This window comes from Natator depressus, chromosome 2 (genome assembly GCF_965152275.1).
Source record: "Natator depressus isolate rNatDep1 chromosome 2, rNatDep2.hap1, whole genome shotgun sequence".
In the NCBI taxonomy this organism is placed as follows: domain Eukaryota; kingdom Metazoa; phylum Chordata; order Testudines; family Cheloniidae; genus Natator; species Natator depressus.
In genome coordinates this window covers 101,846,708-101,873,047 of record NC_134235.1, presented here as the reverse complement: position 1 = coordinate 101,873,047, position 26,340 = coordinate 101,846,708, and the positions used below count along the sequence as shown (strand labels likewise).

General features: G+C 39.7%; 1 protein-coding gene across 1 annotated transcript in view; it reads right to left on the bottom strand.

Moving 5' to 3' along the window:
- The window catches only part of CTDP1 (CTD phosphatase subunit 1), a 168,657-nt gene that overhangs the window by 97,537 nt on the left and 44,780 nt on the right, over window positions 1-26,340 (bottom strand). Inside the window, exons 9-11 of the mRNA XM_074944744.1 lie at window positions 20,835-20,976; window positions 18,025-18,255; window positions 816-981 (exon numbers count right to left, since the gene is read on the bottom strand). Coding sequence (XP_074800845.1) covers window positions 816-981; window positions 18,025-18,255; window positions 20,835-20,976 — 539 coding nt within the window. The remainder of the gene's footprint in view (window positions 1-815; window positions 982-18,024; window positions 18,256-20,834; window positions 20,977-26,340) is intronic.

The window sequence follows — 26,340 nt, the reverse complement described above, 5'->3', positions numbered from 1 at the left end:
TAAACCTAGAATGTATACTATAGACTCTAAATAGACATTAGAAATACCAATAAATCTAGAATTTTACACAAATCAACAATAAGTCAAGGTACTTCTAATTTTTAAAAGGTCTGTGAAGTTGGCATTGAACATGAGCCTATTTCTAAAGGATTACTCCCATACCCCACTGACTTTCATTGGTTGGTGAAACTAAGTTTCAAATTCTAGAAGTCACCTTCACCATAATTTAAGAATCAAACAATGCACATATCCAACTCTCCATGAAACAGTTGTTTTTCCTTTCTTAGGCAAATACTGCATGTATTACTGAATGCCAGTTACACAAGGTTGAAAAGGAAACTATGGCTCCTTCTGAAAGGTCACACACTAGCAGATGGGTTTTTTTTTTAAAAAAAAAATCAGTGATCTTAAGGGTTTTTAGGTCCTCATTTATATGAAATTCAATGTGACAATGTATAATATTTTACATAACTAACATGCACCAAGATCCCATACATTTTCTTTTGTGCCAAAATTATATTGATGTGAAATAACTACTTTACAGGCCTACATCCATGAAACTATTTATAGTGGCATAGTTTACATTTGTTTTACAGCACAGCTTAGTGTTGAAAAAACTGTATTTCTAGGTCAATTAAAATATTTTTGTTTCAAGTTACTGTAAGTTGGCTTTTCCCCATTAGTAGTTACACGCACCTGGTAACATGCAAAGTCATTTCATGTATGTGCATAATTTAACAGAGTTAAATAATATTATGCATAACTGACTAACTCAATTATACTGTTAGAATCCTGACACAATTAGTTTAGCTCACCTCTTTATCCATACTCTCTAAATCCTCTTTACATAGCGTGTACAGTGGCATCGTCTCGGACATACTTGGCTGGCGTTTCCGTTTGGATGGACCAGGTTGATCTTCATTCTCATTTGCTGGTAACTCCTCTTCATCAAACAGCTGCTGCTGATGTGGCTGAACAACTCTGAAAAATTTCACAGGTCCCACATGAGAAAAATCATTTTGAATTACAGCTTCCATAGAACTGAATCAGATTCAACATGAAGTGTACGGTTACGGAAGAGCTACAGCTTCACTGAAGTACTGCTATACCCTCCTTTGAATAATTGGAACAATCTGACATGTCTGGAATTGGAAAAATTGATCACTACACCGCCTCTTTCTCACTGTATTCTTCTCCCTTCCTCCCACAAAAATCTGCATATTCGAATTGTCTATACCAATTTAAAAGTTATAAATACAGAAAGCTCATCAGGACACTGGAATGCCTATCCACAGTGCAGCATGTCTTTTGCCAATATAGTCTGAAGATGAATGGACCAGGTACTGGCATAATCAGCCAGGTGCTAACACAATCTTCCAAATAGTTTTGTAGGTAGCGCTATGCTGGTGGAACTTTTGCTTGTAAAGCTTTCTAGTGAAGATAAGTCCTTCCTCCCCAGTATTCTGAGAAAATGTTCATTACATCAAGGATAACAGCTATACTACATCTGTAAGATATCAAAGAAACCATGCACACGCTTTCATTAAAGCATTAATATTGTAGACACATGGATTGAAGGAGTGAAATTCAAAATTAGAAGTAGACTGTGGTTTTGTTGGGAGGGACAGGAGCTTTAAAAAAAATAAAAAAAAAAACGACAAGAGGAAAAGAGGAGGGATATTGGCTGTTAAAGCCAATGTTAAAAAGACACTTATTCTTGTCCTTGAATCCACAGACTAGCAACAGTAATCTTTTTTGCTTATGTGTCAAACAAAACAAGGTAATCGTCACATGGACCTCAAGTGCTGGTAAATAATGTGATTTATTCTGTCTACAACAGAGAAAGAGAGAGCGTGAGAGCGAGGTCTTATTACAACACTGGAGACTATTAAGGCCTTTGGATACACTTTCATCTACATCATGGGTAATACTGGGAGTTCGTGCTTTTCAAATCTTATTTTCCTTTACATTGGCCTGACTGAACAAGAAAACAGTGCTGTTTTGTGAATGTAGTCAGTGTGAAATGTTTGACAGCCTTGGAGGGCAGAATTTATTTATCCAAACACGTTGACAGTGCAGGAAGATGTCAATACAAGCTTCCTCACGTCACCCTGGAGAAGACAGATATTGCATCTGTCTCCATGTCTATTCGTTCCTTGGCGCCTCTGTCTCCAACAAGTGCAAATTGTGATGGCTTGTGTATTACAGAAGTTCGATGCTAGCAATACCAGACCACATTTTTAAATAGAGTACATATTTAAACTAGCAAAAAGAAAACCAAATAAGTAATGTACTAGTGCTACACTCCTTATTGTGGCAATGGCTGTAATAGGGTACAATGAACCAAGATAAAGTCTCTCCTGAAATGGAGAACTGTTTGTTAACAGGTGCAGATCTCAGTGCTACAGAGCTGAAGCACATTGGCAAAGTCCTCCACAGCCTCTATGTACACCATCTTAGATCCACTGTACTTCAAAAACAGTAATAATGTCCAAGAGTTGCATGAGTTTATTACCACCACCTGTTCTACTTAATTATATATTGATTACAACATGGGAAAACTGTACAAAAACATTTTACCTTAGAGCAAGGTGGAGCTGAAATACAATGCTAATCTGTGCTAACTGCTAGTTTTGGCCCGTCAAACCATTTAATATATATTTATCATGAGTTAGTTTAGATGTTTTTGGTTATTATTGTGGTTTTTTTTTTTTTTGTTTAGGACTGACAAATTGGCCTGTTCCAGTATTTGATTTCTGTAGCTCCGTTCTGTCTCCAGGGTACCCAACTATCCAAACTGGTAAGCCTGAAGGCCATCTTTCAGGTTGTATTCTTTCCCCCAAAACTTATACTGTCAAATTTTGAGAGCAATACAATGTTGTCAATGCACCAATGAATTATCCGGGACAATCCATTTACACAGAAAGCATCATCCATAGTAAAATACTTATTACAGTGCAGAAGAAATATATCTATTCATCTGGCATTGAAATAAAAGCTGTATATCATGTCCCTGATACTCTTCTCACACTAGATTTATACTGCTGTAACTCCATTGTTTTCAATAGAGTTACTCCCAATTTTACATGGGCACGAGAGAAGAATTGGGCAAGCAGGTAACTAGAAAAGATGCTGGGGAACTCAGCTATAAGGTCACACACACTGTTCTACCAGTACCGTTTTGATTCAACAACTTGAACTTCTAGCAGCCCAAATATTTCATTTCACTACCTCACAAAGGGACTATATGTTAAGACAACAAACAAAGCTGAAAATAAGGGTGGCTCTAGCTAGCACCAGTGGGAGCTTTCAATCCAACGTACTTCTGTATTTGGAGACATAACATTTTTGTTCAATGGCTGGCATAGCTGAGAGATGGAGCTAGGTTCCAACCCCATCCTTTTCCAATCATTTTCTCCTGCTGCCAGCTATGACTCCTACTGGTGCTAATATTTTAAGGCTGAAGAACATGGCAGGGAAAAAAAGAGGGTGGACAGATTTATATTCAGTGGATAATTACATGAAATAAACTACACAAAATCCAGAGAAGAGGTTCTCAGATATATTTATTATAGTGTGCAACTAAGAATACAGGGGTCAATTTTTAGAAGGCACAAATGGCAATCGGGCACCTACATACTATTTAAAGTAAGGCATGTAACTGACATTTGTGCCTTTGAATATCTTCCCCTTAGCACTCATTTGTACATATACACAAATTAAGTTATCAGTGAACACTATAGTTATACACAAGAAGCCCCAATGCCTTCACCTTTAGAAGTCTGGTAGTGTCTTGAGGAGCTTTCATCTTCTCTATCCCCCAACAATCACCCCAGGTTTTTCAAAGTAAGCCTTTGTAAACACAATCACGTACCCCTGCACTGCAAAACAAATATTTAACCTTGCAAGATATTACCTCCTTTGTAAAATATGGTCCTGAGGACAAAAGACTTGGATTCTAGTCCTCACTTGGACATTACCAATTTGTAACTTGTAATTGGACACATTATTCAGTCTGACCTCAGTTTCCTCACATGTAAAAAAGGGATATTGCTATGTATCACCCAGGAGAGAGTCAATGTTGCAAAGCTTAACATCTGTGAAATGGTTTAAGTTCTGATAGCAGCCACTGAGAAATTTTCAAAGCATAATATTGATTTATAAAGCTCAGCAAATCTGCAGATATCTACTTTATATCCACGTCTGTGGACTTCTTTTGCAAATACAAATTTTGTATCTGTGCAGGGCTCTATAGATTTAACATCTCTAGAATTTAGCACAACTTATGATATGCCTGAATAATACCAATTGTACATTCCCTACAGAGAAGCAAGTCTCATTATGACTGCTCTTATGCTCAGTCTGGCTGTTGTTAAGATTGTTACAAAGTGGAATCTTGGTCCCTCCTTCCTTGTCTTCTTTCTGAGCAGCTTTTGCACTCTAGATGAAGCAGACAGCTTCCAAGACAGGAGATGTTGTTACCCCATACTGTCAAAGTTTGAAAAAAAATCTCTATTGCATATAGTCTCTTGAGAGTTTATCTATAAAACCAACAACTCTTACATTTCAAATCCTCAGTCAGCTCTCCAATTGCTGCAGGTGGTATTTGCATCCTTTGAGATCAAAGTATTTCTTTAATCAACAATCAGAGATCTTAAGAGGTTTGCAACAGCACTGATGGGGTCTAATTCTGTGACCTAGTCACCAGGACTTGCTAACTTTTCACTGATGTTAGTCTGTGCTTTGGAAATCACCCAGTCTTCTTTTTGCATGGTGTATTTATAGTCCAAAGTAGAATTTTGCCGATTTTTACTACTTCATTAGCTTAATCAGCATATATAAATTACACAAGAAAATTACAAAGGAATGTTTTAAAATACCTGAAATGTCAAAACATCCATTGATATGGATCGAGCACCTGTGTAATTGCAAGGGGATTGCTGTTTTAATGACAAATTCCAATAGGAAAAAGCTTGATGACATCTATCAAGACAGGAAAATAGAGTTGCAGGCACAAACAGGAAACAGCAGGAGATTTTCACAGCTCTTAATTAAATTCTCTATTTTTTGGTTTAGTGTAATCTCACTAAGAAGGAACAGTGGAATCTGTTTCCTGTGAGTCAAATGTTTAGCTGTTCTGCAAACCATTTTAAGCCACTATTGTGCTTCCAATCCTACAGCCTCTCTATTCACATTGGGCCTGAGGTACAAGTTACACTGGCCTCAGCATGGCCCAACCTTGTGCCAGCTGCCTAAGATCCCAAGATTCATAACAGAAGTTTGGAATCATAAGTATGCCTTGGGTATGACCCTTAATGTCATCCAGAGCAACAAGAATTGCTCACCAAAGATGAACACAACTTTGCAAGTCTGTCTTAAATCATTAGCCATTTCAAATTGTCACCACCAGTTAGGGCACCAATATCAATACACAGTTCTGGGAAGCTGTATAATTTTATGAAATTAAGCCAGAGCAACAAGACAAAACAACTGTGCCTTGTTAAGCTTTGATGTACAAGAAATGTATAAGCCCAGACTGAGCAAACACTTATGCATATGCTTGACTTCAATGAGAATACTCACATGAGCCTATTATGCACATGGACAAATGTCTGCAGGATCAAGGCCTACTTTTATTAACTTTAAGTGAAACATCTACGCTACTTTCCGAGGAAAGCCATCTAGATGTCAAGCTGTATTCTATATAGGTTCTCCCCTCAAAGAACACAAAATTTGAAAGCCAGGCGGACTTCAACTAATTTGACTCTTTAAAAAGGGAAAAGTAATTTAATAGTAAAAATCACCATTACCACCACCACACCACATGAATACTCAGGGGAAAGACACCTTAGTTTTTCAAAGCTATAAAAATAATTCTGCCCTAATTTCAAACTAGAAGATGTCACTGATTCCTTGTTGAGATGTGATTAATATGGCACTGCAGTCTCCTGCCAACTGAATGCTATTTAACAATGTAAAATATGGGAGATATGACAATATAGTAGAAATGCTATCCTTTTCCTCTTACATTCTCAAATTCAGTATTCATTCACATAAGCTGGGATTTTCAAAGGGGCCTAAAAGAATTTGGTTAGCTCATCAGGGACTATTCACTGTAGTATTTCTCCCTTTGTCAGATAATTTCTCACATACAATCTGAAAAATTCCATCTTGGTAAGAAACTGCACTGGAGATTATTATTTATAGTTAGAAAAATGCAGTAGTCCACTTGTATACTCAATACAACTGTTGGAAGGCTAATCTTCAAAATATGTATCTTTTTCAGTATACATGACTACTTATTTTCATTAAATACATACCCTAGCCAACAGAGAGATTCTGATGGTATTCATATCTTTAGTCAACTCTCTTTCAGAAAGGGAATGACAAAACAAAACTACAGGTGTACAAGTTAGTTTGGAAGTTTAAGCATGTGAGTTGGCAGGAAGTTATACTTTATTTAATTATATGTAGCAGATAGGCAAGCAGGATCATTTTATCTTAGCGCCAATGAAATAAATTTAGTGGTCTCTCTTTGGTTGAAGAGGTAGAGGGCCCTTCCATATCAGCATTATAGTGTCACAATACAGTTTGCTTTCATCTACTTCCCAAATTTAAGCATTTACCAAATGGCAAAGCCTGAAAGTCAGTCACTTTCATATAGTCTGAGAAGATGATACACAGAAATAATACAGCTGACGACCAAAATTTCTGTCTGCAGACAAGGGATGCAAAGAAGCGGTCTGAGTTCCCTACTGTTCATACAGAGTGCAGAATAGAGGAACGTATGTTCTAATTCATTTTCATGTATATTCACACTATTATCAGCACATCCTGAACTTACAAGAAAAAAAAGTTAACATAGCCGCTAGCGACTGCTTGACAATGTCAACATTTCTCCAGTATTTTCAATCTTAATTGAGCACTATTACTACATAAAGAATAATAGGTTTTACATCACTGACGTCATACCAAACAACAGTACAAAACACAAGAGAGACTTCTTAGAGGCTTGTAGTGAAGACAGTATTTTTATTTTATTGAACACTTTAATCTTTACAGTTTCCACTGATTATGTTGAATAAAAGATTGAATGCTAATTCCAGCATCTCAGTTGTATGAGCAGAATTCAATAAAACACAAGTTTCAGGAATATATTTTCAGAACGGGGAGCACAAAATTCTGTACACGTGCATGTACCTGTGCACTGAAGTGCCCTATTAGACGTATTAATGTCCAGGATGCGTGAACACACTTCTGAAGATGACATATCTTACACCCTTCTACACTGGTACAGGTATCAGTGTAAGAACTAAAATTATGCTAAGGAAAGGATTAAAAAGAACATCAAATACCATTCTTAAACTACATTGATCATTAAGAACAGCGGCAAGAGATATAACATTGGAAAAGCAGCATTAAAAACAATTCTAACTAGACACTTGAACAGTAATGAACACTAATTCTGACAGCTGGACACTAACAATTGCATATATTTTGTTAATTTAGACCTTGATCCTAAAAACATGCACGGGCACTTTATACAGTTGAATGGTTCCATTAACATCAGCGGGAGTATTTACCTCTACTAAGTTAAGCATCTGCATACAGGGTATTTGTGGGACTGCCTTATGGTAGAAGTGCTTATTTATGACCTTCCAAGTGTGTCATTTTATTCATATGAATTGAAAGACACAGATGCTTAGTAAAGTTGGGTTTTGACTTCTCTTCTCTACTCAGTTCCATTGTAGACTATATTAAACACATCGATGTAAATATGTTATGAAAACTACCACGGATTTAGTATTTTAATGACTACTGTCAAATCATTAAAAACAAAAAATGCACTTTGAACACGTAAACTAAGACTAGAAATTCTACAGATGAACATGCATTTTTAAATGAATTCCACAATATTTACTTCAGCCATAAGTGCTCGCACCTCGATAAGCTAAAATATTTGGGGTCTCTTAGTGTCACTTAAAAAGCACAGTGCTGCTTTTACCTTTCACATGTAAATTATACCCATTTTCTAACAAGTCTGTCCTTATCTTTTACTGTATTATTAGTGTTCATTGGGGTTTAAAGTAAAAATAAGATGACATGCTAAGTCCAGCATGCCATCTGCAACGATTTTCAGACAACATTCATTACTTCATCTCACGAATTGTTATAATTCTTAATTCTTATAACTCTTAACATTTACTAATTTTTTTTTTTTAAAAAACCTCTATATTAAGATGCCTATTGTCAAGACACTTGCATATAAAGAAAAGAATCCTAACTATTCCCTGCTAAAAAGAGTGGTCACTTAACTGCTGTCACCAACCTTAACAATTTAAAAAAAAAAGCGTCCCTCTAAACTACCATTATAGTCAGAGAATCATTGGTAACCATTTTTTCTTCTTTGAGTGCTTGCTCATGTCGATTCCATTCTAGGTGAGTCACAAGCAGTATCCATGGAGGTGGGCTCAGAGTTCACAGTCGTGCGGCTTGCAACACTGCTCTACCGAATCCAGCATCATCTTGGGCCTGCTGGGTAAGCGCGTAATGAGATGAGAACGTGTGGAGAGATGACCAGGTAGCAGCCCTGCAGATGTCCTGAATTAGCACTTGGACAAGGAAAGCTGCCAATGAGGCCTGCGCCCTAGTCGAATGGGCGGTTACAATCACCGGTGGAGACACTTTCACCAAACCATAACAGAAATGGATGCACGCGGTGATCCAAGAGGACATCTACTGGACAACCTTTCATCTTGTCTGCCACCACGACAAGGTTTGTGTTGACTTACAGAATGGCTTGATTCTTTCGATGTAGAAGGTCAGAGCCCTTCTGACGTCCAGAGTGTGCAATTTGTGCTCTTCCTCCAATTTATGAGATTTTGGAAAGAAGACAGGTAAATATATGCCCTGACTCCTATGAAAATTGTAAGTACCTTGGGCAGGAAAACCGGGTGCGGACTCAGCTGAACCTTATCCTTGTAGAAATCTGTATAGGGCAGCTCCGAGGTAACTGCCCTAAGGTCAGAGACCTGGTGGGCAGATGTGATTGACACCAGAAAAGAAACTTTCCAAGATAGGAGGAAAAGACAGCAGGAAGCCAGAGGCTCGAAGGGGTGGGAGACCCATGAGCCGCGACAGCATGAGATTCAGGTCCCAAGGAGGGACAGGGTACTGGACGTGAGGATAAGAAACCAGACCGTCATGTCATGAGCAAAGACCGACCTGCCTGAGATTGGTGCTGCCTTGGTGAGGTGCTAAAGTCCCACTCCGACCATGAAGAGTCCCCTTCCAGTGACCAGGGAGGAACTGTGGACGCCTGAGTATGGTGGCTGGCCCTTGGAGCAGGGGAGCGGTGCCCTGAGTGGGGAGATTGGCCCCTGCCAGCGGACCGGTATCGGGAATGCAGGGACCGGTGCTGTGAAGCGCATCGGTCTCATGACATTGGGGAGCGAGATCTGTGCTGCAGTGTCATCTGGCAGGAAGGCGAACAGTGCCAGGCATACGGGGACAAATGTCCCATTGTGGGTGATCTGCATCTTGCCCGTGATGCCAGCAAGCTAAGCCATCTAACTGGGGACCTAGGGTGCGAAGTCAGGGACCTTGGCCTCTGCTCTGGGGACCGGTGGTGCACTACTGCCCTCTGAGGTGGTCCCAGGCTCGGTTTACCCCATCTGGGTGGTGGAGGGGCTTTTGCAGCTTCCATCAGCATATGCAGCACCAGTGGGGCTCTCTGATCTTCAGCCCCCTCAGCCGTGGGAGGCAGTATCGGGTGCCTGGATCCCCTACCGCCCCTGCGAGTCAGATCCTTGCACACTGAGCAAGGCTTAAAGCCCAGAGACCAGCGTATGCCCTGTCTTGGGGCAAAGTCCCAACAGGGACTCTAACTTACTAACCACTACACTTAACACCTAATGACTAACTAACTACAGTGAATGACTATATACAAAAGAAGGCGGAATAGCACTAGGAAAACACTACTGATCACTTGCAAAGCAAGGGGAAGACACTGACAAACCATCATGGGCGGTAAGAAGGAACTGAAGGGGTGCAGGGCTGGTGGTGCCTAATATACTGATGCATGAGCGCAGCACTCCAGAGGGTACCATGACTGGCCCTATGGATACCGGTAAGGCAAAAAATATGCGACGGCTGTGCACGTGGGCACGCACACACCTAGAATGGAATTAACATGAGGAAGCACTCAAAGAAAAACATTCCAGCTGTTTACGTTCAAAATGTTTAAAAGATCAGTTACCTCAAATGAAAACCATAAATATTTGTTGAAGAGTAGTTATTTAAGTCTTTTATAGAGATAGCAACACTCAAAATGAATCAACACTTCTATGTTGATGGCTTTACTAATTTGTGGTTGAATTAAGCAGACTTGCTTACAAGTGTTCTCATTTTACAGATTGTGCTTCACAACCCCAACCCACACAGACTTTCCAAGGACACACAACTGTATAGTTATCTTAAAAACAAAACAAAACAAAAACCCACACATCATGTAGGTTGCATAGTCAAGCACAGTGCAAATGCAACTTTATTTCTGCCCTCATATCTCATATGCATTCTGATACAATCTTCAGTTAAACGATCACATACTTTTACCCCACAGCTCTCCTGCTTCACTCAAATGCACAGTGCTCAACCATTCTGTGTTTTGGTTTATCCCCATAGTTCAGTGTGTTGCTCCATGCTTTATTTTCTTCCACACAATTTAAACACTGCTCTGAATACTGATTCTTTTCCTTATGGTCTTTTCTAGAGCTCTCATTACTGAATTTATCTCCACATCTCCCTTGCAGGACAAGAGTATTATTCTTCCCATTTTACCGATAAAGAAACAAAGAATTCCCGGAGGCCACACAGTGATTCAATGCCAGAGCCAGGATTAGAACTCTGTACTTTGTGACTTTCAACACTTTACTCACTTCTCCAAACCCACCTCAGTGCCCAGGGTGGGATGAGCTGCTGGATCCAAAGAGTGATGAGAGAGGAGCATCTATAGAACTGGTATAGAATTATGAAAAACAGAGATGGAAGAAACCAATTATGTTATGGCAGAGTTTCCCTAAATGTGTGATGCAGTCCCTAGGAGAGTATGGGCAGAACTCTCAATTGCCTTCAGTCAACATTAACTAGAGATTTTTCTTCTTCTTTTATGTTTGAAGACAAAACCTTCAAAGCAAGTAACAGATGCAGTCTGCGGATAACCTGAACAAAAGATATCTCGGAGCAATTCAGATGACACTGCTAATTCAGATGACAATGATACTTTGTAAGTTAACAATTTCACTGCTCACCAAGAATGTCATGGAAGAGGAGCAGCATTATATTATGAAGATTTGCATAAGCCTCTAAATCCAGAATGAGGCTTTGCATTGCCTGAAACCTTGCCTGTGGTAGTACGATCCTGGCCATGATCCTGGACTCAACTCCTATGAATTCTGTTTTCTCTACTGGACTCAGGCTTGTCTTGTCTATGTTGATCAGCAAGTCAAGTGCACCAAAGGTGGATCAGATTATGTTCATGCTGAATACCACCTTCAATCTGGATTGACCTCTTATCATCCAGTTGTCCAGGTAAATGAATACATGGACCACTGACCTCAGGAGGAAAGCTGTAACCTCTACTACACACTTTGTAAAGACATGTGGGGCAGCCAGGAAACCAAAGGGGAGCTGTGTGAACTGATAATGGTGCCTGCTGACAGTGAATCTCAGAAATTTTCTGTGACTCTGATGAATCACCATGGGAAAGCAGGCATCCTTCAAGTAGAGTGCAGCATACCCATCCCCCACTTTCAGGGAAGGAATAATAGAAGCAATTGTGACCATGTGGAGTTTCTATTTTGGGTTTTTTGGGAACTTATTTAACTGCTGGAGATCTAAAATAGGCTTGAGATCCCTTTTACCTTTGAGATCTAGAAGTATCAGGAATAAAACCCCTTTTCCCCTGAACAAATGAGGGAACTCCTCTATAGCTGCTACAAGGAGGAGTGATTGTATTTCTTGTAGCAACTGTCTCATGAGAGGGGACCTTGAAGAGGGATGGAGACTGCGGCGTAGAAATAAATCAGAGAGTGTATATCCCACTTCCACTGTGCTTATAACCTACCGGACTGTGGTGATGTGGCTCCAAGTATGACAGAAACGGAACAGACGTTTTTCAAAAATCGAAGAAAAAGATGGCACTCTTATAACTGGTAGACTACTCTCCACCTGCCCATTAAAATGAGTTCTCAGACGTTGCTGCCTGTCTTGATGAACTGGTGGCTGCCGAAGCAGAGGGTGGTGGTGGGTGTCTCTTGTACCCTCTGCTTCTTCTCCATGGCAGGTCTTGGGCCTGAGGGACAAACCCCTGAAAATGCTGGGACTGATGAGAATGGAACACCTTCCATTTCACTTCTGGGGTGTAAATGTCCAAGGATTTTATGGCTGCTCTAGAGTCTGAGACTACGTAAAGTCTTGTCCAGCTTTTGTGAGAAGAGCGGGAAAGATGAATCCTGGATTGCCTGCTGCACCTTGGGAGGGAGGCCAGAAGAGTGTAACCAGGGCAAGCATCTCATCCTGATAGAGGCCAGGCTGTGAGCTGCAGAATCTGCTGCATTGAGACCTGCCTGCAGAGCTGTTCTTGCAATCAAATTTTCCCTCCTCTATTAAAAACTGGAACTCCTGTTTCATCTCATCTTGGAGCTTGTCTTTCAACTCAAACTGTATGAAATGAAATTGAAACACCCCAACAAAGCTTGTTGGTTTGCAATACAAAGCTGTAGCCTGCCTGTGGAATAAAGGCTCCTCCCAAAAAAGTCCACCTTCTTGTCCTCTTTATTTTTGGGGGGTTGACACCTGGTGCTCGTCTCTCTCTCCCTCATTCATTGCTGCCACTATAAGGGAGCTGGGAGAGAGATTATACAGGTGCTCAAACCCTTGAGAGGGGACATGGTACCTCTTCTACACTTTTTTTTTTGGTGTGTGTGCAGAGGGCAGCAGGGAATCTGGGGACTGACCGAGAATCTTGGTAGGCTCTAAGATAACTCTCCCTATAAATGAGATTATTCTGGTTGGAGACACAGATGTCAAAATGTCCACCAGCTTTTGAGACTTTTCGCAGGGTGGATGTCTAACGCCATTGCCATCCTCCTCAATAATTCTTGATGGGTCTTAAAATCATCAAGAGATAGAGAAATAAGCACCACCTCAGCAGATGAGGAAGAGGATGTCAGTGGTACCAAGGGCTGGTTCAATTCCTGCTCCTTTTGCAGCTGGTTATGAGAAGGATCCTAATCTGTTCAGTGCTGGGCTTGGTATTTGATGCTATGATGCTTATGGTGCTGATGCTCCTGATGACCAGAAGATGGAGCTGGCTGAGGTGGCTGCAGGGATGCCCCTTGCTGCAACTGAATCTGAAAACAGGGCGGGCAGGTGCCATACTCTTGATGATGGGACATGCTAGGTTGGGACACACAGGATCCCACTTCAGAGTCTGATGAAAAGGAAAAATAAAAAAAAAAAAAAAAAAAAAAAAAAAAGGTTTTTCCTGTGACCATGAAGGCGCCATACTTGTCACTACTGGTGAAGAAGGCTCAAGCTCTGAAGAAAAGGGAGCGGGGAGATCATCTGTGGCTTTCCCTAGGTGATACCACTTTAAATCGGTTCCCTAATGGTTGAATCCAATGAATCTGCCCAGTAATGAGGTAAAGGCGCTGATGGCAGTATCTTGGGCGCCAGTGCTGGGCAAGTATCTCACTGGCAGTGACTGCATCACCAAGAGGTTTTAGCAACTTTCAAATGCCTCAGGAGTAGAGGACACTGGGAAGACACTCTGGTAACAGGATTTGAGGAGATGGCAATGAAGGTGCTTTGGGAGCTGATCTCAACAGGCCCATACTGGGCTCTGGAGTCAACAAACTCCCCTGCTTAAAGGTATGCTCTGGGGAGTGCTTTCTCCTTGAACACACTCCTGACTCTTTAGAAGAGCTCTTTGCATCTTTCGACAATCCTGGTACTGAGTCCAATTTCTGATGCCTCTTCTTTGGTACTGGCTATGCTGATCTGCCTCTCAATACTGGAAGCACTGGAGGTGTGCTACTGACCAATGCCGAGATGCTCAATATCTGGACTGAGGTTAATGGCTCAAGATGGAGGATGTAGCACTGATTCAAGCAGTAGATATTTTAGTCTGGCTGCAGTCTTTTTTAGAATGGGGCTTAAAGCCCTTAGAAATGACACACTTGTCACACATGGGAGGTTCCCGTCGCCCAAAAAAGTAAGGCAGCTAGGGTGAGGGTCACTATTCAGCATTGCCTTACCACGAGAGTGGCAGGGCTTGAAACCCAGAGGTGGTTTGGCCCTTTATGCCTGTGAATGATGTGTGAGGCAGCAGAGAGCACTGCGGCCACCACAGTGGGTACTGTTAAGAGAAAAATCTGATAACTATGCACTGGAGAGCTCAAACACCTACAGTGGAATGGACATGTGCAATCACTCAAAAAACACTGCGTTGCTGTATCTAAGCTATCCCCTCCCACCTGGTTTTGTATGCCCTTGGTCTCAAATTCCTGTTCTGCGGTATGAGGGACAAACTCCCTGCTAAAACAGCAATGCCATTTAATACAAGTGGCAGTTTTTAAGTAACTTCCAGAACTAGCATTTTTGAAACTAGCATATACAGGCTCTGAATTTGACTCCTGACCCATTTAGTTGTTACAGGTTTTTGGGTACTTCTAAACCAAAACCAGAAGATAGGTCCTTTAATTCTGAATTGGACCTACATCCATAGCCATAGGGACAGGTTCAGAATAATGCATCTGAAGTTTGAATCTGTTAAAATTATGTTCTGTTTTAGCACATCTCTACCTATGTGACTGTTTGTCCTGGAGGAGACGTCTATGAAAATAACCGAACAAAACTTTGAAAACTAGATGCCCAAAATTAGGATAATAAAACCCTATTAGGCACCTAGCTAATTCACCTGGCTGAATTTTGGAAGTTCTGAACACCAGCAGTCCCCACTGACTATAGTGGAATAGAGATACCTAAATTTAAGCTCCAATTTTAAACATTTTGGCTTGCTGCGTTTACGATATTTTTTAAAAAGCATAATTTGTCACCTCTAGCCATCCCACAACTGAGCAAATGGGACAATGAAGTGGAACTGTTACCTCCCAGTTTCTGTGCTGCTAAGCAGGAACACAGTATGGGCAAAATGTTTAAACTTGGGTAGTAGGCAGGTAGCAAGCTATAGTTATTTTTTCTGTGGCTAAGAATTGTGCACATGCTACTCTGTTTTAGTCTCTCCCCCCCACTTCCCTTTCTGAGCCACCTTTTGTCTCGTCCCCTCATTATGTCTGGTCTTTCAGACTGTAAGCTCTTTGGGACTGGGACTGATATATTCTATGTTTGAACAGCATCTAACATAATGGGACCTCAACTCAGTTGGCCTCTGGGTGCTACCACAATATAAAAGGTTAAAAAAAAAAGTATTTAAACACAAACTCATGAGAAAAGCCCCAATTTGCCAGGAAAGAGTTCCCCTGATTTCCAGTTGGATAGTGCATTTGTCAAGCCCCAGTAAACATAACTTAAGCAGAAATTCCTCTATCCAATATTTTCCATAATTTTCCTAGCATCCCCAGTGAACCTTTAAAAATTAGTCAGTGCTCTACCAGTTTTGTAAAATTCCTATGTTTCTGAAACTGAAGGTTTGACAAATAGAAAATTGGATTTTAAATTAACTAAAGATTAGAGTGGCTCCTGTTAACATCAAGACAGGAGTGAATCTGAGAAGTCTACAGGTTAGCTTCTTATATGACTATATCATAGGTAGCATTAATTCTTTGTACTGTTCTACATAATTGGCTAATCTGAAGACAGACAGGGTCAACTGAGGAATCTGCATAATCCATGAAAAAAATATATCATGCATATGCAGAAGTCACTTTCCCCTTAGGTTTTTTCCCCCCAATATACAAGTTCTTCTTGGTGGCCAAATTAAAACCAAAATTTGACCCCCCACCGATGAAACTTGTAATCTTGAAAGCCATGAACTCCACATTATTCTTTATTTTAAAATTCAGAATACCCATTTATTTCAAAATCTCATTTTTCTTCTTCCTGAAGTCATTAAATTCTTAGATTTTTCTTTCTCCAACAGAATTTGTAAAATTTTGGACATAATATGCAGCATTTTTGGTTACAATCAAAGCAGCCCAATTGTACCACAATCGCTGGCTGTCAGAAGCGCTAAAGAGTAACAATCATGATTAACAAGGGGAAACAATTTTCCAAAAGCCTTCTCTGGGACTGGTTTATCAGAAGTTCCCAGCTGAAGATACCAACCGACGTATACCTTTTGGAAGAGGAAGACAATCAAACGAGGTACCAGTTTCGCATTACAAAGCAAAATGAAAATAGCTGTGTGGATGTCAATTTTTGGCTCAGTAATTTGTAAACTTGGAGAGTGAGAAGGGAAGAATATGGAGATTAAGAGCGTGCACTTTTGAAGTTGTTGATTGACACATTAACACATCAGACTTTTACATGCAAGCGTTTTAGAAAAGTCATACATGAATTCAGTCCAACACAAAAGCTTCCCAGCTTCTTGAAACTTTGAGACAAATTCCTCTTCCCCAATGTCAGATAAGGAACAACAAAACCTTTCTAATTACTCTTTCAAAATACTTGCTGTCTTGACTGTTTCAAGTTTCTTTCTTGCCAAGTCATTTAAAAGAGTATTAGAATGAAATGCAGGGTAAAAAGTGGTGATTTAGAAAAGGAGCTGAAAAGAAAATTTCCTTTTCAAATATAAAGAATGGAACTTAACAAATTCATGTTGGGAAGGGGCAAGGAAAGTGGAATGAAGGAGACAAAAGGAAATGAAGACAATGAAAGTGGGAAGGGAGAAGTGAAAGCATGTAAATCTTTTGACAAAGAAAAGAGGTGGCAAGAGATTTCTGTAACACATGAAAACTTAAAGAATATAAACGCTAGAGACAATGAAAAGGAGAACATGCAGAAGAGTTCACCTTGCATCTCAGCATTTCTAATACTTTGTACTTCTGTAGCACCTTTGATGATCTCAACTGTTTTCAGAGATAATTAAGTTAACCCCAATACTCTGCCAAGTAATTGCAGATTACATGTTAGAGAAAGAGAAACTGAGGTACAGAGAGGGTACCTAATTTAGTCACTTAAGTCAAGAGGAGTTGCTGAGTGCTCAGCACTTTTGAAAATTAGGTGACTTATTTAAGAACCAAAAATCCATACTTTGGAGCCTAACTAAGACTCCCACTTTTGAAAATCTTGGCTTAAATAACCCGACCAAGATCACAAAGTCTGTGGCAGGGCTCCCAGATCTCTTAGTTGCTAGTTCTATTCCTTAAATCACAAAGCCAGCCTTTCTCCCCTTTTATTTTAGTATCTTAATTCAAAGGTGAGTTAATGTTTTTAGTGCAGACTGACTAGTAGAAACTCACTGTAACACTGGTCATTTAACCTTTTAAAAACAAACATTACTCTGGGATCTTATTTTGAAGTTATCTCCCATCTGAAGTATGTGTATGAGGTAAGCAAAGAGGAAAAATTCTAAAACAAACCTGATACTGCAGCCAGCTGTATATTTTATTTGATAGCCAAACAACAAATCCGAAGTAATGAATAAAACTTAGAGCTGAAATTCACATGCAAAACACTCTTGTTTTGGGATATAAATTATCCTGATAAATTCTATAGTATATAAAATACAAACACAGTATATTCTCTTTGGGGTTTCTACAAACACAGTTAAGGAAGCCTTATAAGGAATTAAACTCATTTGTAATACTACAGCTGTTCACCTATTTCTGATCATTTCCTTTAGTAAGATATTGCAAGAGTTGAAATCATTTTTATTTTTAAAGAGGTAAGCTAACTAAGCCAACTGAATGAAATATTATCAAGTAACAAAAAAGCCTGTGATCTTAGAAAAATTTAACTTGCACATAAACTTAAGTGATCCTTAGCTACACTTTCATGTACCTGAAGGATGAGTGCTCCGCGTGGACCGGTAAAGTGAGGGGAGGAGCTGGAGACTGGATATACGGAGACTGGACAGAAGACTGAGAGCTCTTCCTGATTAGCTTTCCAGTGTTGGGATCATAAAGCCGAACTTCAGGACCCGGCTGAAACTTTGGATGGATGGGCGTCGGGTGAAACAGAGCAGTCTGGAACACACTGTGTGTATCAGGAAATGTGGCAGGACTGTTCTCTCTGTTAAATGTAATTTTTAAAAAGTTACATTAGAAATTTACATTAATTATTTGTACCTGGAAGTGGAAGCATTAGGATTTCCCTTTCAGAGAAAGGACACATCAGGCTCTGACAAAACAGAGCACTGGAGCAGTCACAGAGATTATTACAGGGCAAAATGGATTTGCCTTTTTTCTAAAACAGAAAATAAATTTCTTAGGGAGTATGTTCTCAGTACACATATGAAAATTCCACAGAACTTAATAGGAATAATGTATGCATAGGGAGAGAACAGACTTAATGTCATACTTATTCACTAAAATGAAAATATTCTAAAACAGCTATCTTAAAACATTTCTCAAAATTTAGTTTCTGAAACATCTTAAAACAATTTCCTCTGTAGCATTAAAACTAACATTTGTCTACCACAGTAATTTGTAGATACTAATATAAACCAGATAAAATGTGCGCATGCACACACACATGTTCATTTGTATAATGATTTGTAGGATATGATAAATATTTGCTATTCAATATTGCTCTTAAAGCAAAACAAAAACAAAATAGTACAGCAACTTCTGCCTCAAAGAAATTATTTACAAAACACCAAATTAATTCACTATTGCACTAAGCCACATATATGGCTACTTAAAAAAAAAGCCATTAATGATGCCATCAAATATGTCAGTCACTTAGATTAATATCATATGGAAACAGACACATACAATAGCATGGATAGAAGAACTAGCTATGCATCATATAGTGATGTAAGGAGGCAAACTTATCTTAAGAAGGGCATTCAGCAAAAGTAAGTTAATCTCACATATTTATATATGCCAGCCTTTTAAAGTTCTGCTACAACACTGAGATTGAAGATCAACAGATACTTCATAGATAAAATTATCCATTTCTCTCCAATGTTCTTTATAAAATGAATTTACTTGCAAACAGGATCTCTTCTCAAGAGTTTATCTGCTTTTATAATTTATTCGTCACCTGAAGTTGTAAGCCCTTTAGGATAGCAATCATTGCCACAAACAACTCTGACAGCGGAAGATTTGACTTCAGAAAAAATGCACATGCTGCTACACATTAGTAATTCAATTCTTAGTTTGTATTTTAAAAGTCTCCCTCGTAAGAATATGACAAAAGTATATGATGCCAGAGCAACATTTTATTTTAAAAAAAAATGTGTTCAGTATATAGAAGAAAAGACCATCACTGCATCTCATTGAAACTGCAGTGTGAATTTTAAGTAAGCAGGAAAGCCAGTGTTTTGGTCTTAGAGGATGTGATGTTGGCAATTCACTGAATGACATTCTGCTAAGGATTACTTTCTGTCTGAAGGCGCCATCCTATGGTGAAAGGATAAACTAAGGTATTGAATGTTTGGGGGTATAAGATCTCATGGCTCATTTTAAAAACTAGTGAAGTTACAATTTATTTACTTTGGCCAAAATTTTCAAAGCTCCTAGACTCCAGTTTAGGCTTCTAATTAAAAACTGCCTCATTTTTAGACATATTGGGCACCCACAAACCCTATTTATGGTATAAATATTAATCCATGCACATGGACTTCACTTAAGTCTTCACCAAAGGATGGCAGTAAGCAATCCCTAGCCTGATGTCATTCATTAAATCACCAGTATCACTTTTTGCAGCACTGCGAATTTTCCAAAGCAATCTCCTGTAAAAAGGTGAGGCTCTTCTGATCAGTTTGCAAGATTGACAAGATCAACTGATGTGGTGCAAACAAGAACATAGCCAGTATTTACAAGGTATAGGACAAGAAGCAAAAGCAGAAACTCCATTGGAAGCCCCCTGCCATCAGCTCTTTCAGTCACATCACCTCCTTCAAGAGGGCTCATCATCAATAGTGGTCTCTGCCCCCTTTGGTATTTTTCTTTAACCTTTCTTCTGCTTCCCCTCTCACATCCAAGGTTTATCCTCTACCTATTTGCTGTTCACCCCACTCCATTGTTTTTGTCTCCTTCCTTTCTTACCACCCTTCCTTCAGTTCACCCATTTTGTTCTCCCATCAGTGTTTTCCCCCTCTGCTCTCATATTTATCCTCCCCTTTTCTCTTCCAACCTCCCCCCCCCATTTTTTCTTCTTAAATTCTGTTTTTTTCTCCCTTTCCTTCTCTTTGTTACCACGTGTAAAATGGCTAGCTGGTCAGGCTTCTCATACTCCATCAATCTGTGTGCTCACAAGGTGGGAGACTGCATGATTACGTCATGCTACACCTCCATTCCTGGTCTCTACTAGTCCTCCACAGCATTAGTATGCAGCACCACTGGTCAGACCTGCTGCTGCTTAATTAAAGTCCCCGTTTGTAGTACTACTAGTCCTTAGGGAAGTCCCTAAACTCCAAAGCTTGGATCAACTGCCTCCCAGTGATAGTCCTGTATGCAAACAGGACAAGAAATTGGCTGAAATATGGTATGGAATCTTCATACAAACCCTACATCTCACATACAATTTTGGGTTCATCATACCTTATGAATCAACTCTCTACACAGAATGAGAATAAAACCAGTCGAAACATGATCAACCTATCTTTGGTCCATTTTTTTTTTTTTTTTTGCAACTAATTTTACCTTTGTGTTTTGATGTAGTCATCCTTTAAGGGAAAGAGCTGCTCCTCTACCTTGTCCCAACGCTCCAAGCAGCTCCACAGCCAGTCAGGGTTTACAACATGGAGGTGTTTACAGTCCAGAGCTTGCCGTACTTTTTCTGTGCCTATTATTAAGTCAAACACAACATTACAGTGTTCTGAATAGAAAAGAAGAGGCTTATGTTTTTAAATAGGATATTCTGTGACCTATTTTGAAAGTTATCCACTGGCCCAAAGACATTACAGGTCATGTTAAAACAAGTCTTAAGCCTTGGCTGCACTAAGGTATTTTACAAGAAGCTTCTTAGTGGTGAAAATTAGTGAAATTCCTTAGTGCAGACACAGCCAGTGTTCCGCTAAAGATCATTCAAATGGGAAGTGGAACCAATCAATTCATAACACTTGAGCATTTCTACACTGAGTAAACAGGCAAAAAGATAAAAGGAACAAAAAAAAGATACAGATTTCCAAAAACACAGCCTTGTATCAAAAGATATCACAGTCTAAAGCAGAAGTGGCCAAAGAGTGGCCCATTCAGTACCCATAAAAACCTGAGCATATTTCACATAACATTAATGTATGCAGTGTGCTGTTATACCAAGCAGTTGTACCACACTAAGTGTCAAACACGTGGTCACCCTCTTTGATTTGCCATGAGTGTGCCATGAGCTAACTCCTACACTAAAGCACAAATCATGAATTCTTTAGTTTCATATGGGAGTACTGAATGTAAAATTACTCAGGACAGGCAAGCAAGTTGTCAACATGCACCCTGGGACAGTGCAACAAATCAGCAAAAGAAAAAGAGGGAACCCTAGAACCATTGTGGCCAAAGGCCTTGATTTATAATGCATTATAGATGAAAACCAAATAGCAGAGTCACTGGAAAGAGCAAAAAGGCAGCTAGATTGCTACAGATCTCTCCAGAGAACTATCATGATCAGCAAGCTCAACAAGTAAAAATTGAGAGGAGCTCTCCAGCCTACTAAAAGAAAAAGGGAAGAAAATGTATATTTTAAGGGAGCTGGTATTAAGTAGGCAAACAGGAAGAGATTAGGTATAAGAAAAAGAGGAATAAGTTCTTGATGAAGAACAGGAAGCAGTTCTTTATCTTGATTAAAAACAAGAGGTTAGCAAAAAGTTTGAGGGCTGGGCTGATGCAGTCTCTTGTACTAGGTATAAGTCAGGAGACTAGCTGTACTATTTTGGACATTTTACATTCTGGGTTCAGGCAGACTACCTTACCAAAGTTACAAAAGACAAAAGGATTTAATAAATAAGGTTCCCCAGAGGAACCCAAGATTTGTGGGATGCACAAAGACCAGAACTGCCTGCATATATAATGCCCAGGTCCCACATAAGTGATAAAGGGTATATGCACCATCATCTCATTTTCATTTGTAAGGGATTGAAGAAAGGAAATTCTCCCACACAGTTTTAGAAGAAGAGATAAATTTATGGAGAGCACATGTCAGACCCCCACTGAATGGAAAAAAAATTGAGTTCAGCCACATTCAGGGTTCTACATATTCCAGAATTCTGTAGAATCAAATATTCCTGTGCAATGGTGCTCCAGAATCTAACGTTTCATTAAAAAAAGTTATTTTTAGTCCTCAGGATTGTGAAGAAAGCAATAAAAACAGATACCATATTGTCTTCCTTAATCTGTAGAAAGCCTGAAACAGTACTTCAGAGATGTGAGCAGCTCCCATTCATTTCTATAGGTTAACAACACTGAACACTAAAAATGCCGTGCAGGCCCAAAAACCCTACTGTCCCCCACTTGGACACCAAAACTTCCAGTTTTCTCCCGGACAACTTCTACAATGCAATTATGCAGAGCCGTTACAATAATCTGCATCATACAGCTAACTGAAAATATGGAACAAGGTAATGAACACTGAATAAACTGAGGATGTTTTGGGGACTGCTTTCTCAAGATTTCAGTTAGAGAAAAGAATTAAAGTGTTTAATGCATACATGACCTTCCTAGAGTGAAACTTAGTGAAAGTCAATTGGATAGAGAGAGAGAGAATTACTACATGAACCTTAACCCCCCGTATGCACTTTTTACTTTTAGGCCCACTCTTACTGAGAAAGTATCAATCCAAAAGAAAAAATACTGGAGGATGGCGTGGATTGCACCCTCAGCAAGTTTGCAGATGAGGAGGAGAGGTAGATACGCTGGAGGGTAGGGATAGGATGCAGAGGGACCTAGACAAATTACAGGATTGGGCCAAAAGAAATCTGATGAGGTTCAATAAGGACAAGTGCAGAGTCCTGCACTTAGAACGGAAGAATCCCATGCACCGCTACAGACTAGGGACCGAATGACTAGGCAGCAGTTCTGCAGAAAAGGACCTAGAGTTACAGTGGACGAGAAGCTGGATATGAGTCAACAGTGTGCCCTTGTTGCCAAGAAGACTAACGGCATTTTGGGCTGTATAAGTAGGAGCATTGCCAGCAGATCGAGGGACGTGATCATTCCCCTCTATTCAGCATTGGTGAGGCCTCATCTGGAGTACTATGTCCAGTTTTGGGCCCCACACTACAAGAAGGATGTGGAAAAACTGGAAAAAAAAGAGTCCAGCAGAGGGCAACAAAAATGATTAGGGGGCTGGAGCACATGACTTATGAGAGGCTGAGGGAACTGGGATTATTTAGTCTGCAGAAGAGAAGAATGAGGGGGGATTTGATAGCTGCTTTCAACTACCTGAAAGGAGGTTCCGAAGAGGATGGATCTAGACTGTTCTCAGTGGTACTAGATGACAGAACAAGGAGTAATGGTCTCAAGTTGCAGTGGGGGAGGTTTAGGTTAGATATTAGGAAAAAAATTTTTCACTAGGATGGGGGTGAAGCACTGGAATGGGTTACCTAGGGAGGTGGTGGAATCCTTTAGAGGTTTTTAAGGTCAGGCTTGAAAAAGCCCTGGCTGGGATGATTTAGTTGGGGACTGGTCATGCTTTGAGCAGGGGGTTGGACAAGATGACCTCCTGAGGTCCCTTCCAATCCTGAGATTCTATGAATATTCTAGACCTTCCAGCTGGTAACGCTTTTGAAGGGGCGTGGAACAACTACTTCAACCAGCTAGATATTTCAACTCTCACTCTTTATAGATTTATTTCCTTTGCAGATTACCCTCCCTCCCTTCCCCCACCAAGTAACTGTTAGGCTTCAAATGGTCTTGAATCTATCCCTTCAAGAAGTGGGAAAAAAAAGAGCTAGATGGGGAGGACAGTTTATATCAGGGGTCTCAAAATCAAATTTACCTTAGGGCCAGTGCCAGTCCTCAAATCCTCCCAGTGGGCCAATAAGGTCACTGAAGATGGCGTTCAGAAAAGAAAATGTTTATATTGTATTTTTTATTTCAGATTTCTTAGAAATAATAAAACGGTCATACAGCTTTATACCATTCTTTGCCTGCCAGAGAGTTTTTAGCATTTGCCAGACACCTGGCAATGCTTCAGTTCTGTCAATTTGTTGATGTTTGGCCTTAGTGACTGAGCAGTTGAAACCTTCAGGATTGCAGCAAAGTGTGCATCAGATTGTTATGTTCAGTATTTTGACTTGTTTATATTCATTATGGAAAAAAGTGACGCTGCCTCCATGGCTGACTCTGCCCAGTGACTTGCGATGGTATCTCTGTCCCTCTCCCCCAGCCAATGGGAGCTGTGGGGGGAGGGGGGGGGAGGACTTTGAGACCCCTGGTTTATATGTTATGATGAAAAAACCCACAGGACATCATATTGGTTTCAGAGGAGCAGAACTGCATTTATACAATATTGGGAAAAGACTCTTTACTTTTAAATTCTATGTTGCAGTAATAACGGAGATAAAGCCTGTAGGAGTCTTAATAAAAGTTGTCTTTATTATTTTAATACATTCTGTTCCTAGGAAACAGAACAGTTCTGGGCTTATAAACATCATTTGTGTCTGCAGCTAAAGAAACAGGCTTGTTTCTATGCACTCATGAAACCTTTCCAGCTTCGTGATCATGCCTAGAATTTTATCTTGCATTCTGTTTTAAAAAAATATCAGTCACAAACTGCAAAAGAAATTTTGTTGACCAATGTCAATTTAGGCATTAAAAAAAAATGAACCCAGGCGATTCACTACCTTTTGTAAAGAAAAGCATGACAACATGGGACATAATACGTAGAAAACAATGTCCTTCTCAGAGCTGTTTGATGCCTTAGCAACAGAAGCAAGGAAACAGCACTCCTATTGTTGGTCACTTTCAGTTTAAAAGTGGCAAAAAACTTGCACACAGGACCTACCCAATTTGTAACTAACAAATAATAAAAGCAACAATGCAATACTATTTTTATTGTGATCTTCTGGTTATACACATTTTATTGTTCTAGTCCTCTGGACAAATATTTTGATGAGATTATTCTGGCACATCTAAAATACAAAACAGTCTAAATACTGCAGCGGCTTGAATGACTAATAAGATTATAACTTTATTTTTATGGACAAATTTACTCAGCTTCAATACTATTTAAAATGTTTAGCTGTCCTACCAGTTGCCTCATACCCTGTTCCCAGAGCTAAGTGAGTATTTCCCCTCTTCAGAAAGCAGGGGCTAGTGATAAATAGGTAAACATGCCTACATTCTTTAAAAGCCAGATCCTGAAGCTTTTACACAACAAATGGTATAATAAGACAAGACTGAATAAAACAAATTATTTTGCCCTAAGTGAATTAAGTGTGTATGAAGTTGATAGCTGGACTATTAGAGGGGCACTTAGCTTAGTTATGTTTTGTAAAAACAAGGTTTTACAGAACTAGAACATTTCATGATTCTCTCCTTTATAAAATTCTCACTAAGTTTACGTGTTACCCATCACTTCGTAGCCTCTGCAACCTCAACAGTGCAGCACTGAGCTAGTGCAGGAAAACCAGAAAGCAAACTGACTTATCTATAGTCATTACCCAAGCTAAATGCATTACAAAAGTTGGACTTTTTAAGCTCAGTCTGAGCAATCCATGTTATATGTCCACAGACCTATGCTGAAGATATATTAAACCTGACACCCCTTAAAAAGTATTAAACCAAATCAGGTAGTAGACTGGCAGACCTCTTCAGATGGTCTCCAAAGTCCAAGTGCTCTGGCCTCCACAATACACTTTAAACGAAAGAGCCTGCCTAGTATGAATCAGCAGAACCAAACTCAGAGGAACAAGATTTACTGACAATAGGTGGAAGTAAAAGAACTCCAGTTCATACTGCAGTTTGATCTCTAAGCACCACTGGTATGTCACTAGACTTCCAATCTTATTATGGCCCATTCACAAAATGAATGTCACTGAATTCCCAAACCTGAACAAGAGCTCTGTGTAAGCTCGTCTCTCTCACCAATAGAAGTTGGTCCAACGAATAAAAGATATTACCTCACTGACGTTGTCTGTCTAATATCCTGGAACAGACATGGCTACAACACTGGATACATTAAAATGCTTGTCATGTAGCTTTCTACAGTCCTACA